At 54.3% G+C, this 14,781-nt stretch overlaps 1 protein-coding gene and 1 pseudogene across 7 annotated transcripts in view; one reads left to right on the top strand and one right to left on the bottom strand.

Moving 5' to 3' along the window:
• Window positions 1-4,586: 4,586 nt before the first annotated feature.
• Window positions 4,587-14,781, bottom strand: part of Cep164 (centrosomal protein 164) — a 60,124-nt gene continuing 49,929 nt past the window's right edge. For 4 of the 7 annotated variants that reach the window (XM_042682921.1, XM_042682920.1, XM_042682926.1 and 1 more), the window contains 16 exons: window positions 14,230-14,325; window positions 13,889-14,020; window positions 13,478-13,600; window positions 12,382-12,525; window positions 11,895-11,978; window positions 11,688-11,756; window positions 11,244-11,419; window positions 10,774-10,894; window positions 10,422-10,486; window positions 9,775-9,982; window positions 9,099-9,206; window positions 8,760-8,871; window positions 7,958-8,311; window positions 7,058-7,124; window positions 6,101-6,223; window positions 4,587-5,981 (listed from right to left, as the gene is read on the bottom strand). In XM_042682921.1, the coding sequence (XP_042538855.1) occupies window positions 5,888-5,981; window positions 6,101-6,223; window positions 7,058-7,124; window positions 7,958-8,311; window positions 8,760-8,871; window positions 9,099-9,206; window positions 9,775-9,982; window positions 10,422-10,486; window positions 10,774-10,894; window positions 11,244-11,419; window positions 11,688-11,756; window positions 11,895-11,978; window positions 12,382-12,525; window positions 13,478-13,600; window positions 13,889-14,020; window positions 14,230-14,325 (2,076 nt within the window). In that variant the 3' untranslated portion in view covers window positions 4,587-5,887. The remainder of the gene's footprint in view (window positions 5,982-6,100; window positions 6,224-7,057; window positions 7,125-7,957; window positions 8,312-8,759; window positions 8,872-9,098; window positions 9,207-9,774; window positions 9,983-10,421; window positions 10,487-10,773; window positions 10,895-11,243; window positions 11,420-11,687; window positions 11,757-11,894; window positions 11,979-12,381; window positions 12,526-13,477; window positions 13,601-13,888; window positions 14,021-14,229; window positions 14,326-14,781) is intronic. The other 3 variants (XM_042682922.1, XM_042682925.1, XM_042682923.1) reach the window with 3 other exon arrangements.
• Window positions 14,438-14,528, top strand: LOC122110438 (annotated as a pseudogene).

Here is a 14,781-nt window from a genome sequence, read left to right as displayed (position 1 = left end):
ATCAGTGCAGCACCTAGCATGTGAGGGACCCAGAGGAGGCTTACCCATGAACCACCACATAGCGGTGATATCTATATCAGATAAGGGTGGGAAGAGCAGAGTGCGGGGCAACACCGTGAAATGCCTATTTCCACCCCCCACTCACAGACCGAGGACCACCCCTGAGAACCAGCATCCTCATACCCAAGGCCCTACATTTCAGACACCTGCTTGCCTGCACCACTCAGGCCTCTTGGAGAATGGGACTCCTCCCAGGGCTACGCGCGCCATCTGCAGGTCACTCGTGGAACTACGGACAGAATGATCAAGCCTAGGAGCTCTGTCTAGAACTTGACTGAAGGGGCCCCATCCCCCACGTCCCCACACTTGAAGACACAAGCAGGAATCAGACCCAACTCCAGCAGCACAGGGAATGAACAACTCATCAGAGGCCAAAGTGGACACAAGATGGCGCCGCCCACTAAGGGGCTACAAAGGCAACAATGTCAGGAAAACTCATTGTGCAGCCCTATACTTGACCCAGGTGCTGAGCAGGGCACCTTCCTCATATGGTCTTTTACAATCTAGGTGCAGATTTGGGGAGAGGCAAGGGGAAGATGGGGCTTTAAGGGGGTAGGCAGCTTACCCACGTTAGAGGAGCAGGAAAAGATGGAATCGTGCCTTGAACATTCGTGTGAGTCTCACTCTCTGAAAGTGAGCCAGATTACTGAACTTTGCTACTCAAAGTTTGAGTTTCAGTTCTGCCCAAGGATGCCACCAGGCCCAGATGAGCTAGCCAGGCTCACAGCAGGTAAGCATTTGAGCTAGAGCTCTTGACAAACAGCTCAGGCAGGTGAACCCGAACTTCAAGGGTGGAGTGGGACTGGGAGAGCTGATATACTTCTCTCTGGCAAGAGGCAGTGGTAGAAAGAAAGGCAAACCCTAGGGAGTTCTGAGAATACCTGGGGCCCAGAGAAGACTGTGGGGGTCAAGAAGTATTTTAAGAGAGGCATCAGAAAAGCAAACTATGAGCCAGTTAAACTATTCAACTAGGCCCTTTATCATGAAGCTTGTCTGGGAAATTGAGACAACCTTGTTCAAAATCCAGGTGGTTTTACTTGCAGACAATCTAACTTCGCTATGTTCTCTTAGTAGCCCAGAAGCCTGCCTGCCTGAACTACACCCAGAAGCAAGCCTCTGCTCTTGGCATTCATTCTCAGCTCACCATTACAAAATTCTGTTCTGTCGGACATCTGCTCACTCCATTCCAGATCTCTCCTTTGTCCGTCACAGACAAGGCTGCCTTGAGTGTCTTAGTCCTCAAGATTCGGTCCACAAACTAAGAGTGTGGGCGTCACAAGGAGTTGTGAGAAATGTAAAGCGTCAGGCCTCACCCCAGAGCCACTGACTCGGAAGCTGCATTTTATCGCCATCCTCAGGGAACCCGTATGCCCAACTCAGGCCTGGGCAGCTCCCCACCCCCTTCTTCCCCTCGGTCAAAACCCACAGCTAAACTAAGGCCTCAAACCTAGCTGCCCAACACATTCACTGAGAGAGCCTGGTTAAAAAATACAAAAGCCTGGGTGCCACCAACCCTAGCTAAATCAGAATGTGCTGACAGACTGCCCAGGAGATATGTGTTTGTATTTGTGTTATGGAAAGAAGATACACACTATTCAATTTACCATTACAACCATTTTAAAAGGTATGATTCAGAAGCATTAAGTGCACTCACCTTGCAAAGAAATCCATGACCACAATCCATTTCTGTATCATCCCAAACAAACTCTGTACCCCCATACCACCACCATCCTGTAACTCTGCCATCAACAACTCTTGTCTCTCCCCCAGATCCTGGCAATCAATCAATCTACTTTTTGTCCCTCTGGTGTGGCCTGTTCTAGGCACCTCATAAAATGAGATTGTACAGTTCAACCCTTCTGCATGTAGCGTACTTCACTTAGCAGAATGTCTCCAAACTTCATCTATGTTGCAGCTGATACCAGAATTTATTTGACAATATTTCGATAAAATATATTACATTTCGTGTATATATACATGTAGTATATTACATATATCAGTGTATATGAATATTTGGTTATGTTGAAATTAATAATATATTGTATATTGTCATGTTATATCATATATGATGTTATATATAACATGTACGTCTATTATATATATGCCTCTACCTTTTGACTGCTCTGAACACAGTCGTTGAAGTCTGTTTGAGTTGCTTACAGCTCTATTGAGCTGCTGAACTGTGGTATAATTCTGTTTAACCTTTTGAGGAATTGCCAAATTGCTTTCAACCGATCACCTGTATTTTGAACACTCATGATGATGCCCAAGCATTTGTTCATCTACCAAACGCCCCAGAGCGCTTGCCATGGTAGTGAGCTAAGCTCTGGAGATGCCAAGGCCCTGTGGATCTCCCCGGCCCTCACTGGTGTATGCAGAAACTGGCAGAGGCCTAAGGAGGGAAGCAGGAGCTGAAGTGGACACAGCAGTGGCTGGGAAGAAGCTCTAGGCCCCCAACTTCTAGATGGGCTCCGAGACCGTGCACTGACCAGTGGATTGTGGCCCAAGGGATGTATGCTACTTCCAGGCCCAGCTCCCAAAGATCTCCCTGGACACCATCTGCTCTCTCCAGCTGGTGCGAATGCCCACGGGCAGCTCAGCAGGTAGCTGGTGAAGGTGGCCATGCTTCCTTTGACCTGGGCTCCTGCACGGCCGTTCAGTGGCGGGACCCTCACCAGAGCTAACTGGACTTCATATGAGCAAGAAATAAACTTTCAATGTCTGAAGCCACTGCGGGGGGGGGGGGGGGGGGGGCAGGGTCATTAGCTGGCATCTACTTCACTTCGGCAGATGAGCGGTCCTCCCTTGGGAGCCAGGTGCAGTCTCTTTCCCGCAAGCCACAACCTCCTCCCCCTCCCCTACACACATCCCAGCACGGGCAAAGGGTTGGGGAGAGCTGTGGTGAGCTCCCAGGGCCCCCGTGTCCGTAGGACGGGAGAGCCGCCCCAAGGCAGGCCTCTGTCCTTCTGTCCGGAACTGCCGGTTTGCGCTCCTGGGGTTCAAATGTGCCCCCCCCGCCCCCGATGATTCATGCATTGGAACATTAACCGCAGATGCCGTGTGAGAGGTGACTGGAGGCGGGCCATGAGGTGGACAGCCACCATGGCGCCTGTGGCCTTCGGAGACACCAGAGCTGGCCCACTGCTGCTCTCCAGGTGATGCCCTCTGCCATGTTACGAGACTGCAAGAAGGCCCACACTAGATGCCGGTGGAGGCTCGTTTGGACTTGCCAAAATCACGAGCAAACCAATGCTTGTTTGTAAATGAGTCTCCAGAAACCAGGCCAAGAGGACGGTGGAGGTGTCTCACCGCTGACAGCTCAGCCAGCAAAGCCAACCTCACTCGGCCTGCCCAACTTCCACCCCAAAGGCTGCTACCGCAGCTCCCCCAAGACCCCAAAACCTAATCTCATTCCAACCCCCTCTTCCCCACAGCAGCCCCCATGTAGGGCCTATGGACGTTGTTCTTAGCTGACCAACTCGCCCGGGTGAAGAGTGCCTGACTCACCAGGAGCATAAAGCACGTTACGGCTGCAAGGATCAACGTGGGCAGGGGGACTTCCGGGACAGCAAAGGTCCACACCATTCTGGGCCCTCGGTCCTGCCTGTCTGTGGCTGCTCAGGCCCCATGGGCACCTCATTGTCAAACTGCAGAATGGAGAGGAAGGATAGGCCTGTCTTTCTCCAGGCCTCATGCCCAGCGGCCTGGGTCCCCTGCAGCGACAGCACCCGTGCGCCAGCTGTCTGTGTGCAGGCCTGATGGACAGGGCCAATACCATGCAGTGCGCCAATTCTGCAGGACACAGTGACGGCAGATCCGCCAATTCTCAACCATCATCTCTCCATTGACTCGCCACAAGCTGCTAGGACCAGGGGTCCCTTCCCAGCACCCTCCCTCCTTGACCCCCATCTGCCTCCAACTCCCCAACTCCTCAACACAGTGGAGCCTCAGAGTGGCAGGGGCGACCACTCTGCTTCACCTGGAGGTGCATGCATGCAGACTGACCGGGGAAGTCAGGCCCAGATCCCGTCCTCCCAGGAAACTGGCATGTATATGCCTGGGCTGGCCTCAAACTATGATTCTTCCTCAATCAACCTCCCAGGTCGCCCTTTGTATGTTTTAAATTGGTTTTCATATATAAATCTATGAAGCGTGCTCATCTCAGTTGGTTCTAGTAATTTTGTTTTTACAAATCCAAGATTGTATAACTGCTTGCACCACTGGAGTAGAAAAATAAAATAATCTAACTTTGCCCATGAAATTTTAGGGGCAGGGGAGTGGTCTCTGGTTTATCTGCATGCCAGAGGCAGGTGACAGGACAGGGCTGGGGGAGCTTTCTGAGGCCAGCCGGCCAGGCGCTCTAAGGGAGCAAGGATGGAGCAGAGTTCTACGCTTCCAAGTCAACTTGGTTTCTGCTCCTCTACAAAAATGGAGCCGAAAGTACCCCTTATCAATATCTACATTGTTGGAACCGGATACCCAGGAAGGTGTTCGTGAATAGTACATCCTCCTTCCTCCCTCCTTCTCGGAAGGAAGTGTTCTGAAAGCGAAGCCAGTCACCAGCGCTGCCTTGTACAGAGCAGGCCTGCAGATTTAATTGATGCAGAAACACAGGGTTGTCACCAGAGTTGGTCGTATCACATGAGCTATTCCCAAAGCACACAGAATAAGCCAAACAACAAAATGAATTTTTTTTTCTAAAAACTATCTGAGGGATAAAAAAGCCAATCGGATCACAGTGCCTTATTCCACGGCAAAGAAACGAGCAGAGGGGATGGTGCTTTCTGTGGGTTGGAGGGCAGAGGCAACCCTGCAGCTTTGAAGACAAGAAAAATGGGGACATTTTGTTTAAACAATAGGACAGATGTCAGAGCACATTGCCTGCCACCCGAGGAGCCTGCTGATGGGAAATGCGGCTGCAGGAAGCGGTGCCAGCCAGGCAGCAGCTCCACCTGGTACAAGACCTCCCTGCCAGCGCCAGGCCCCAGCCCAGCCCTTCCTGCCAAGCTCTGAGAGGAGGGGCAGTGAGAGGGGGGCGGAGTGGCACAGGTGGAAAAGACAGGCAGAAACAGAGCACAGGAACAAAATAACCAGAGCAAAGACCAGAAGCCGCACAGTTTTTCCCTATGGCTTTTTGGCTTCCTGGAGACGGGGAATGTCTGAGCCCTGAGAATGGGCCCAGGAGGCCCAGGGAGGGGCTACAGGCAGGACGGTGCCAATAAAGCGCAGTGTGGCACAGGAAAAAGAGCACCTCAGCATGGATCCGCAGCTGAGGGCTGGCCTGAGACAGTCAAGAGGAGAGACAGAATGCTCAAGAACGGAGTCATTTTTTAAAAAGCTAAAAAAAGGAAAAAAAGAGAGGAAGGATGTGAAGCTGAGGTACTGGGCAGCTGAGACAGGTCCAGGCCGGGAAGAGCCAGGTCCTAGGTACGGACATGCCAGGAGGCCTTGTCCCACTAATCAAGGACCTCACTTTCATGGGCCCCAAGCAGGGGCCTGAGACCAACCCATGTGTCTACAGGCAGCTCCTTGAATGTGACCCTGGCTCCCAAAGGTGCTCAGATCCCAGAAGCCCCTGGGCAAGAACATGTCATCGATGTTGACCCGGGAGCTCATACCCGTCCACAGTTAAGCCCAAGGCGGGCTGGTGACAGAGTACGCAACTGTCTCCAGCCGTCACATCCGTTCCCTCCACCCCTGGACCCCATGGTTCCTCTGAGTCCTGAGTGGGGCATGTGGCGAGGAGGTAGAGGAGGAGGAGGAGGAGGAGGCTTCCACGGAGGCACTTGGTGCGGGGAGGCGGCCGGCTGCCTCTGGCCCCTGGGGCTCAATAGCGATACACATTCAGTCTGTTGTTCTCGTCCAAGCCCAGCTGCAGCAGCTCCGAAGTGCCTGCTGACTTGGACACTGAGAAGAGATGTCTGGCCACAAGGTAAAGGAAAACTGTGGTAGGCAAGCGCATCTAGGTGGGGGCCAGGAAAAGGTCAAAGTGGGAGGCGCAGCAAGGCGCGAAGGGGCTTGGGAACAGCTAAAAGGATACGTCTGGGGGTTGTTCTTGAAATCTTCTAGCCACTTGCGATTAGACTCAATCATCTTCTGAATGTCGGTGTTGTTCATCTCGGGGACTCGGGAATGGGGGCGCTGCAGGAGGCGGAGCTGCTCACTGGGAAGGGGGAGAAGTGGAAGAGTGAGGGGAGAGGAAAAGGACAGGCCTGGGTGTCAGAGGTAGGGGACATGCAGGAACACAGCGAGCGCCATGACAGTGCCTCCTTCCTCTTCTCACAGCATCGCCCCAGCCCTCTTTAGGGTCTGTACCAATTCAGAGCTGCCTCCAAAAGGCAAGCATCAGTGGCCAGGAGGGAAAGGGGAACTGCCCGTCCCCACCCCTCCGGCGCTTGCTGCTGACCTCGGTACCAGGATCCCACATCTACCTACTTCCAGCCACGTGACCAGCAAGACGCTGTGTCAACTCACATACTTGCCCAGCTTCCACTCCCAAACTGGCCCAAAGGAACAGGGGTGCACTTAGCGGGGGAGAGGGGGGAGAGAGAGAGATGGGGGATGTATTTGGCAAGAAATATGATGAAAGGGAAATTAGGCACAGGTTTAAATAATTGCCTGTCTGTCTCCCACATGGGGGTCCCTCTCAGCCCAGATGTTGCACAGCAGGACTTGGAGAAGGGGGCTGTGGGAAGCCAAGAGCTCGGTGGCAAAGGCAAAGGCCAGATTCCAGGGCTGGAGGGGCGCTATGCGAGGCCCCTCCACAGGCTGCTTCCTCCCGGGCAGCTTCCAGGTGGAGCTGGCTGCGGAGCACAGCCCACCCACTGGATCTCAGCAGTAGGGACTTGGCTGCTCCCTGGCTTTGGACCAGCACCTAAGACCTAGGCAAGGTCCGTGGACTGGGACCTGCCTGTCCCCCCGAGCAACACAGGAGCCCCCAGCCCAGAGAGGCGTGGCTTATCGTGAGGGTTCATCCCGAGCCCACAGCGCCATTTACCTGACGGGCACATAACCCATGCGGTTCTCCAGGGGCATGGAGCAGCTGCTGAGCAGCGGGATGCCAGCTGATAAGGAGAGAACAGAATTCAGAGCAGGCGAGGGGTCAGCTGGGCCAGCCGCAGTCCTGTGGACCACCGCCCTGCCCCGTCATCCTGCCAATGCGCGAGGCAGCACCCTCAGCACACACCCCCAAAGCAGAGCGCGTTTCAGTGACTGGCAGTGAGAGACAGGTGACAGACAGGAACTGTCCTATTTATTTCTAAGCTTCATTTTTAATTTTGAGACGGCCAAAAGAAGAGATCTTTTCACATTTTCCCTCAAATGACTGTTTTTGATGTTTCTCGCGTTCCTCAGCAAGGAATGAGACCGAGGGAGGAAGCTAGGCCCCGTGACCAGGGGAAGCCATACAGCCAAGGGATGATGAGCAGAATCCTGGATTCACACAGAAATGGGGTCAAAACCCAGGTACTTACTGAGCCTTACCATAGGTCTGTAAAATGGGGATAAATTACCACCTCAGAGAATTAGGACATGGTCTAAGTTAAAAATATGTGTATGTGTACCTGTATATGCATATCTATGTAACTAGACACACACATAATATACTGCACAAGATGATAGCCATTATGGTGATGACAATGGTCTTTCATGCTCTGCTGAGCTCTAGAAACCACAGTGAAGCCCAAGCAGCCCCGCCTCCACATGATGCCACCTGGCCCACAGAGCCTCGGCTGCAGGATTCTAGCAAGGTCTTCGTTGCCAGGGACCACAGAGAGAGCCAATGGCTCAAAGTTGAGAGCAAGGTAAGAAGAAAAAAAGAGTAAAAGAATAGGAAAGGGAAGAGGAAGAGGAGACGGCGAGGCACAGCCCAGAAACAGTGGGGCCAAGGGAGACTCACAGGGAAAATACTTGCGCCATTTCTCCAGCAGGAAGTCATCCACTGATTGAGCACTGCTACATGAAGTGGGCCTGGGCCCAGGGCCCGGGCCCCGGGCCCAGGCCCACTGGGTGGACGTGGGTGAACTGGAGGATAGGGATGAGGCTCTAGTCAGGGAAGCATAGGCAGGACTGGAGGCACTCTTGCAGGAGCGGGGTGAGAATGGAGCTGGGGAGGAGGTTAAGACAGGCACAGGCTGAGAGTTGAAGCTTCCCAGCACACCGAGGACACTGTTGAGCTCACTGCTGATCCGCTGGAGCGAGCTGCTCAGGTAATTGATCTTGTTGGAGGCAATGGGATTGGGAGTCGGGGTGTCTGGAAAGAAAGAGGCAGATGGTGAGGAAGGACTCGGGTCAGGGCTCTGGGAAGTCCAGTTGGCACTCAGCACTAGCTGGTGTCCCTCAGCCTCATGAAGGGACAGAGGGATAGCAGGGCTTCTGTGTTCCAGACAGTGCAGGCCCCAGGGCGGGGGCCCAGCGGGGAGATAAGGAAGGGAGAAGACCCTGCCCGGCCTGCAGGCCAGAGAATAGAGGGCAGGGGGCAGGGGGCAGGGGGTCTCCAGGAAGCCTAGGAGAGGCATAGTCTACTGTGTTCTGCAGCACCCCAAAGGTTTTCCTTGGCCTTCTAGGCCTCATGCTACCAGCTCACCCATCTACCCTGTAGGGCTAGGCAATGCTATTTGGACATATGTCCCCCACACTCCCCACTCTTCCCAGACACTGGAGGCTTCACCCTGCCTCTCCCTCCTCCGTCCACCACTTACCCCGAGCCAGAAAACACGATTCAGAGCTCTCACTGTTAGTGTCTTCTGTGTCACTGAGGTCGAAGGTCACCTTCTTGGTGGAGGCTCCCCTCAGGGTGTCCTCATCTGAGGCCTGATGGGCAGAAGCAGCTGTTAGTGCCGCCCCTTCCCACGTGCCTTCTACCTGCTACCCTTTCTCTCTGGGGCACCGATGGGTCAGCAAACAACAGGCAGCAAGGCTGTTTCACCAGCCAAAAGGCCAAGCTGCCACCAATTCTGGGCCCTAGAGGCCCAAATCCATCTAATCCAGGACCAAGAACCCAACCCCACTCCAGGAGCAGCAGAGGGAGATGAAGCCACCTCCTCCACAAGAGAGGACTCCAGCTGATTCAACTTCTCTTCCTTCTTCTTCAGGAGGTCATGGCCTCTCCGCATGATGGACTTCATCTCATCCAATTGCTTGGTCTCCTGCAGCCAGGGAGAAAGAGAGGAGAGGTGACACACTGCGCAGACATTGGCTCAATGCTCAGGAACAAATCACCTCAATGAGGCTGCTCGTATGAAAAAGACTACTTTGCATCAGGTCATGAGAACTAAATCAGAGGGTGTGTTACACGTTTCAACCCACGTTTCATGCCCACACCAGCCAGGAGTGGCAGCATGCCATGCAGAGAGCACAGATAAGAAAGACAGTGGCCCAAGACCAAATAATCTAATGCTGAGATACTTTTGTGTCCAAAAGATTTTCACTGATCAAATCCTCCAACCTCAGTCATACTCCACATCTGGAAAACTGCATTGTAATACATAGCAGTTGAACGTCCCTTATCCAAGATGCTTGGGATCAGAAGTGTTTCTCACTGTGGAGCATAGACTTTGTATCACCTGGTATTTTATGTATGGGTAACATGAAGTCCAAACCACTCACAATGAAAGAAGGTGTTTGCGCTACTGCACTGCCATACCTTTGGAGAACCCAAAGGTGAGGGCCACCCCCCTCAGTGTGGATCAGTGGGCTCTGCTCCAGGCTCCTGACCTCCTCTAGGTTCTTGCGCACGTCTTCCAGGACTGTGGCACCAGGCGGGTCTTCGGCCACCTCCGGGGTCCCCGCCAGTTCGTGGTGCCAGTGCTGCTGGGCAGCTTTCAGGGCCGTCTGCCGCTTCCGCATGGAACGTGTCTGCCGCACTAGGAATTCCCTGGCATTACGGACAGCTACGCCCTCGGCAGAGAGGTAGTGCCGGACGCTGTGGAGGACAGGCAGCGGAGAGGAAGAGGGGAGACAGGAAGAACTTTGCCCTGGGTCACAGGAACACACCTCCAGCAAACATTCACCGATCACACACAGTAGCTACTGGGCTGGGCAGCGTGCATGCAGGGATGCCCCTGCTAAATACCTTCAGATGGGACACATTGGGACTATCTATCTCCAACCCTGACTCTAAGAGGGACTGTGCCTGTGCCTGTAGACACACACCACACTCCCAGCAATCTGACCCTCAGCCAGAGGTCAGTAGGGGCAGCAGTTTGGCTTGGCAGAGAATATTCGTCCATCCCTAGGCCTCCCTTTTGAGCCCAGCACCACTAGTAGTTACTGTCACTTTGGCTCTGTGGTGAGGTGGTCACTCACACCCCCTGCCCCATGGTACCTCTCACCCCAGAATATGACAGGCTGTAAGACCTCACCTGTCCATGGACGGGCCAGTCTCCTCCTTGCTCTGGGAGAGAGCAGACATTTCCTGGGTCTGGTTCTATGGACAGACATATGGTAGAAAAGACCCACTGAGGGAGACAAAAACAACCCCCTACAAGCTAAAGACCTTAAAGCCCCTCCCAGTACCCTAGACAAGGAAACGGCTCTGCCAGAGACCAAATCCTCTTCAGTTAGAGATATAACCATCTCATTGGTGAAGAGGGCAGGAGGTGGAGAACAGAAGGCCAAGTCCTAACAGAGCAGAGCCAGGCCCCCTCCTGACACCCCCCACTCCTAATCCTCCCCCTCCTCCCCACCCACCCCCACTTCATCCCCCTGGCTCACAAGGGATTTCCTCAGGTCCTCAGTGCGGAGTTCTGGCTCAAAGTGTGAGGAAGCATTACTTTCCTCAACTGCCAGTTGTTTCAAGATGTCCTTCTTCCTCTGAGCTTCAGCCTCCAGGCTGCTATGGTGGGAAGGGAAAAGGCAGAGCTGTGAGGCACAGTCATGGGGTGGAGGGCCACTGACTGGGATCATCTTGATGCCCGCCCTCCCACGAGGCAGGGCTGAGGGCTAGCTTCCACATTGGGCCCTCCCTGATCTCTGCTAATTGGGCCACAATGATAGGGCCTGAGTGGAAGTAGGCAAAGATGATACTGGAGGTGGTAGGAGGCTGGCTGCAGGGATAGGAGGTGGTAGAAGGCTAGTTGTAGGGGCAGGAGGCGGTAGAAGGCTAGCTATAGGGATAGGACGTGGCAGAAGGCTAGCTGTAGGGGCAGGAGGTGGTAGAAGGCTAGCTGTAGGGGCCTCTCCACCTGACGAGCTTCTGCAGCCTCTGACTCTGTGCCTGCAACAGATCCACTTGGGCCTCCAGATCCAACTTGTGGGCCCGCAGCTCCTCTAACCCTCTTCGGAGCTGTCGCTTTGACTCCAACAAATGCATGTGCTCCTTCTTTGCTTCCTCCAGGTGCTGCCGGGTGATTGTGGCTTCCTGGGAGCAGAGGGAAAGATAGAACACCCAGGGATACAAAGGGCAAGGCCGGAGCCACTGAAGCTACTGGGGTGAGGGGTCTGCAGGGTCTGGAAGCCCCTAGCTTCCCACTTGAGCCCAACACCTTGAGATTCCCAAGATGTGTTCCACAGATTAGCATGATTTGTGAAATATGGGACAACAGAGTTTGGACCCAGTGTCCCACACACTGCAGGTGAACACAACATGGGTTACAGAGGAAAACAAAGGGAAGGGAAGGCAGACAGACCTCTCTCTCCAGAGCAGCCCGCCTCTGCACATCCAGCAGCTGCTGCTCCTCCTTCCGTACAGTCTCCTCCTGAGGAAATACAGAGATGGGCCCTGGGATGATTGCAGAGCCCCAGGCTGGGGTGCAGGCCTGGCCTCTCCAGAGACTCAGATTCTGTACTCCAGGCTGCCCTGAGCCAGGTCCCATCTATCTATCTAACGTGCTCACCTGGACACTCAGCTGAGCCAATCTGGCCTTGACATCCTTACTTCTGGTTTTAAGTTCCATCTCTAAATCTTGAAGTTTCCTTTCCTGCCCAGAAGTGTAATGAAAGAAATAGATATGGAAAGAGCATAAAGCATTAGGTAAGGAGCAGGAGGCTCCTCACTCACCGTGGCACACCATAACTTCCAGGCAGGCTCAGGCCTTGCCTCCTCCCACTGTGTCCCGCAGCCTAGGAAAGCACCCCGCCTTGCCAACTCGGAGGGCAAGGAGACTCAAACCTGCCACACACACCCTGCCTGTCTCCCCCGCCCACCCCAGAGGGGGCTCACCGTCCCTTCGAAGCCTGGGCATGCTCCAGGGCCCAGAAAACAAAGGCGCAAAGATGTCCCCAAGCTCAGACACGGCCACTGTGAGATGCCAGTCCTGAGGCTGCACCCGCATCAATCCCCAGCCTGGAGATGGCTGAGGAACGACCCAGCCCGGGCCTCACCTGCTCCCGGTACCGGTGCCGCAAGTCCTCCAGCTGCTGGTCCTGCTGCTGCCTCACCGTCTCTAACTCCCGCTCGTGGACCCGTTGCAGGCGCTCGAGTTCCCCAGTCAGGTGTCCCAGGAGGTCAGCACGCTGCTTCCTCTCCTGCAAAGAGAGCAGGATGCCAGTGAGAGCCCGCAGGGGCTCCTCTCCTCACACCCTGAAAATCAAGTCTTCCCCACACGGCAGCCCTGGGAATCTACAAGGTCAGAGTCATCGTCGGCTCTGCGTCCCCCCACTGCCCTCCTCCCCACAGCTGCAGATGATGTTGGCCAGACGCCATGACGGAAGCCCCCATGCAGCAATTAGTCAATTAGCACTGGACTTTAGCAAGGTCAGAATTGGTCAGGGAAGAGACATGGCAAAATTTCATCATAGGACCATTTCTTCCCTAGAAGATTACAGAACAAGTCTGGATATAGATTCCAGGTACTGAAGTAGAGTCTCTAAGACTCCATGGGGGTCAAGCAGTGGGCGAAAGTCACCACCTCACTCTGCCCCACTACCTCCAATGCAAGCAAACCAAATTGACTTGAGTCCACTCAACCCTCCGGCCAAACATAAAGCTGGGCAGACGTTTCCTAAATACTGTTTGGCTCTTGACAATCAGTATTTCCTGCCCCCTAGTAGCATGGTGCTGGAGTGACAAAGGGCTTTGGGACAGCTGTGGCAGAGTCCTTGCTCTTTTATGTGTCAGTGGGTGTGATCTTAGGAAGTTGCCTGGGTTCTCCAGGCCTTTGACGGTGAGGTAATGACAGTGCCCACTTCCCAAGGCCACCATGAGGACAAACAGGATAGGATGCCTAAAAGCCTGGAGCGGCACCTGGCATGCAGGGTCTGTCAGCTGTTACAACCACTGGATGCACCCCTCGGGGAGGGGTGTTTTTAGTAAAAAGCCAAACAGTGACTTCCCCACTGCAGGGTCGCATGAGGAAGGTCTCAGAGTCCCTGACCATGGCTGGTCCCTCCATCTGCCCCGTAGCCAGCTGGCAAGTACCCCCAGAACGGTGTGCAGAGGCGCGTGTACACACGCATACCAGGGGTGTGGCAGAGCTACCTCGACTTCATACCACTCTCTGGCCTGGGCCATCACTTGCTGGTGCTCCTCCTTCATCTTGTCCATCTTCCTCTCGTGTTCCCTCTCCACTTCCTGGCGCTTCTCTCGCAGGAGGCTGCTGAGCTGTAGGGGAGGGAAGCAGCAGGAATGCAACATGCATGATGCAGGGTGGACAGCACCCACGGCCCCGTCTTCCAGGTACCTGACAGTGTCCCTGGCCTATTATCACACACAGCACCAAGGCACAAGAATGGCTGTACCTCAGCGCTACCTCCCTGAGGTGTACAGGGCTGGGAATGGAGGACCTGGCCTTGAGTGATGGAACCAGAAATGCCAGCTCCCACTGAGCTGCTGGGCACTGAGGCTGGATGGCTCAATGGATCAGAACTAAGCCCACAGACCAGTACTCACCTCTTGCTCATACTCAATCACCTGGTGAGCCTTCTGGTGAGCTCTCTGCTCTGCCCACCCAAGGTTCTCCCCCAGATGAACCTCTTCTTTCTGTTGAACTTCCTCTATCTTCTTCTGGAGGCCAGAGACCATCTGAGAAGGGACCAGCACATGGAGCAGTGTGACCCACCATGCAGGGACTCATGCCTGGGGATCAAGCAAGCACCCCCAAGGCTTAAGGGGAAAGGGAGGCTTGCTCCACAGTGGCCAGAGCTGGGGTTGAGCTCTCTCCACACCAGTGAGAAAGGGGATCCTAGGATGCCCAGGCTTGGCCCCCTCAGGCCAAATTGGCCATGTCTCACCTCCTGGTGCTTAGCTTCCAGCAAGGACTGGAGCCGCTCCAGCTCGGCACTGTGCTCTCTCTCTAGCCTTGCCACCGCCTGGGAAGCAACAGAGGCCTGTGAGGAAAGCAGCACATGAGGAACCCCTGCCCCCCCCCCCGCCCCCACAAGATAAGAGGCCAAGGGGAATAGCAGGCACGTCTCTGCTCTTTGAAAATAACTCAGGGGCTCACTTTGGCAGCAAATATACTAAAATTGGAGATTAGCATGGCCCCCGCGCCAAGGGTGACACGCAAACTTTTGAAGTGTTCCATATTTTTTAAATAATAATAAAAGAACTCAGTTCCTAAGTCTGCGGCTGGCTCAGGGGCGCACCCTGCAGGTGGAGGACACCTCGGGCGGCAGGTCCAGGCTAGCTACAGGAACACAGTGAGCCATCAAGCTTGGGAGGGCTGGAGATTTTAGCAGCCCTATCTAGCTGCAGTTCTTCTAACTCCCTCCTCACCAGAAGAACAATTTTGCAAGGCCTGCTACTTCAGCTTGTGTTCTGGAGGTACAAACGGGAAGCTAGAG

The sequence above is a fragment of the Dipodomys spectabilis genome, unplaced genomic scaffold, assembly GCF_019054845.1.
Source record: "Dipodomys spectabilis isolate Male_0828 unplaced genomic scaffold, ASM1905484v1 ptg000076l, whole genome shotgun sequence".
Taxonomy (NCBI): domain Eukaryota; kingdom Metazoa; phylum Chordata; class Mammalia; order Rodentia; family Heteromyidae; genus Dipodomys; species Dipodomys spectabilis.
Note: the sequence above shows the minus strand (reverse complement) of the source record. Positions and strands in the feature narration are given on the sequence as shown.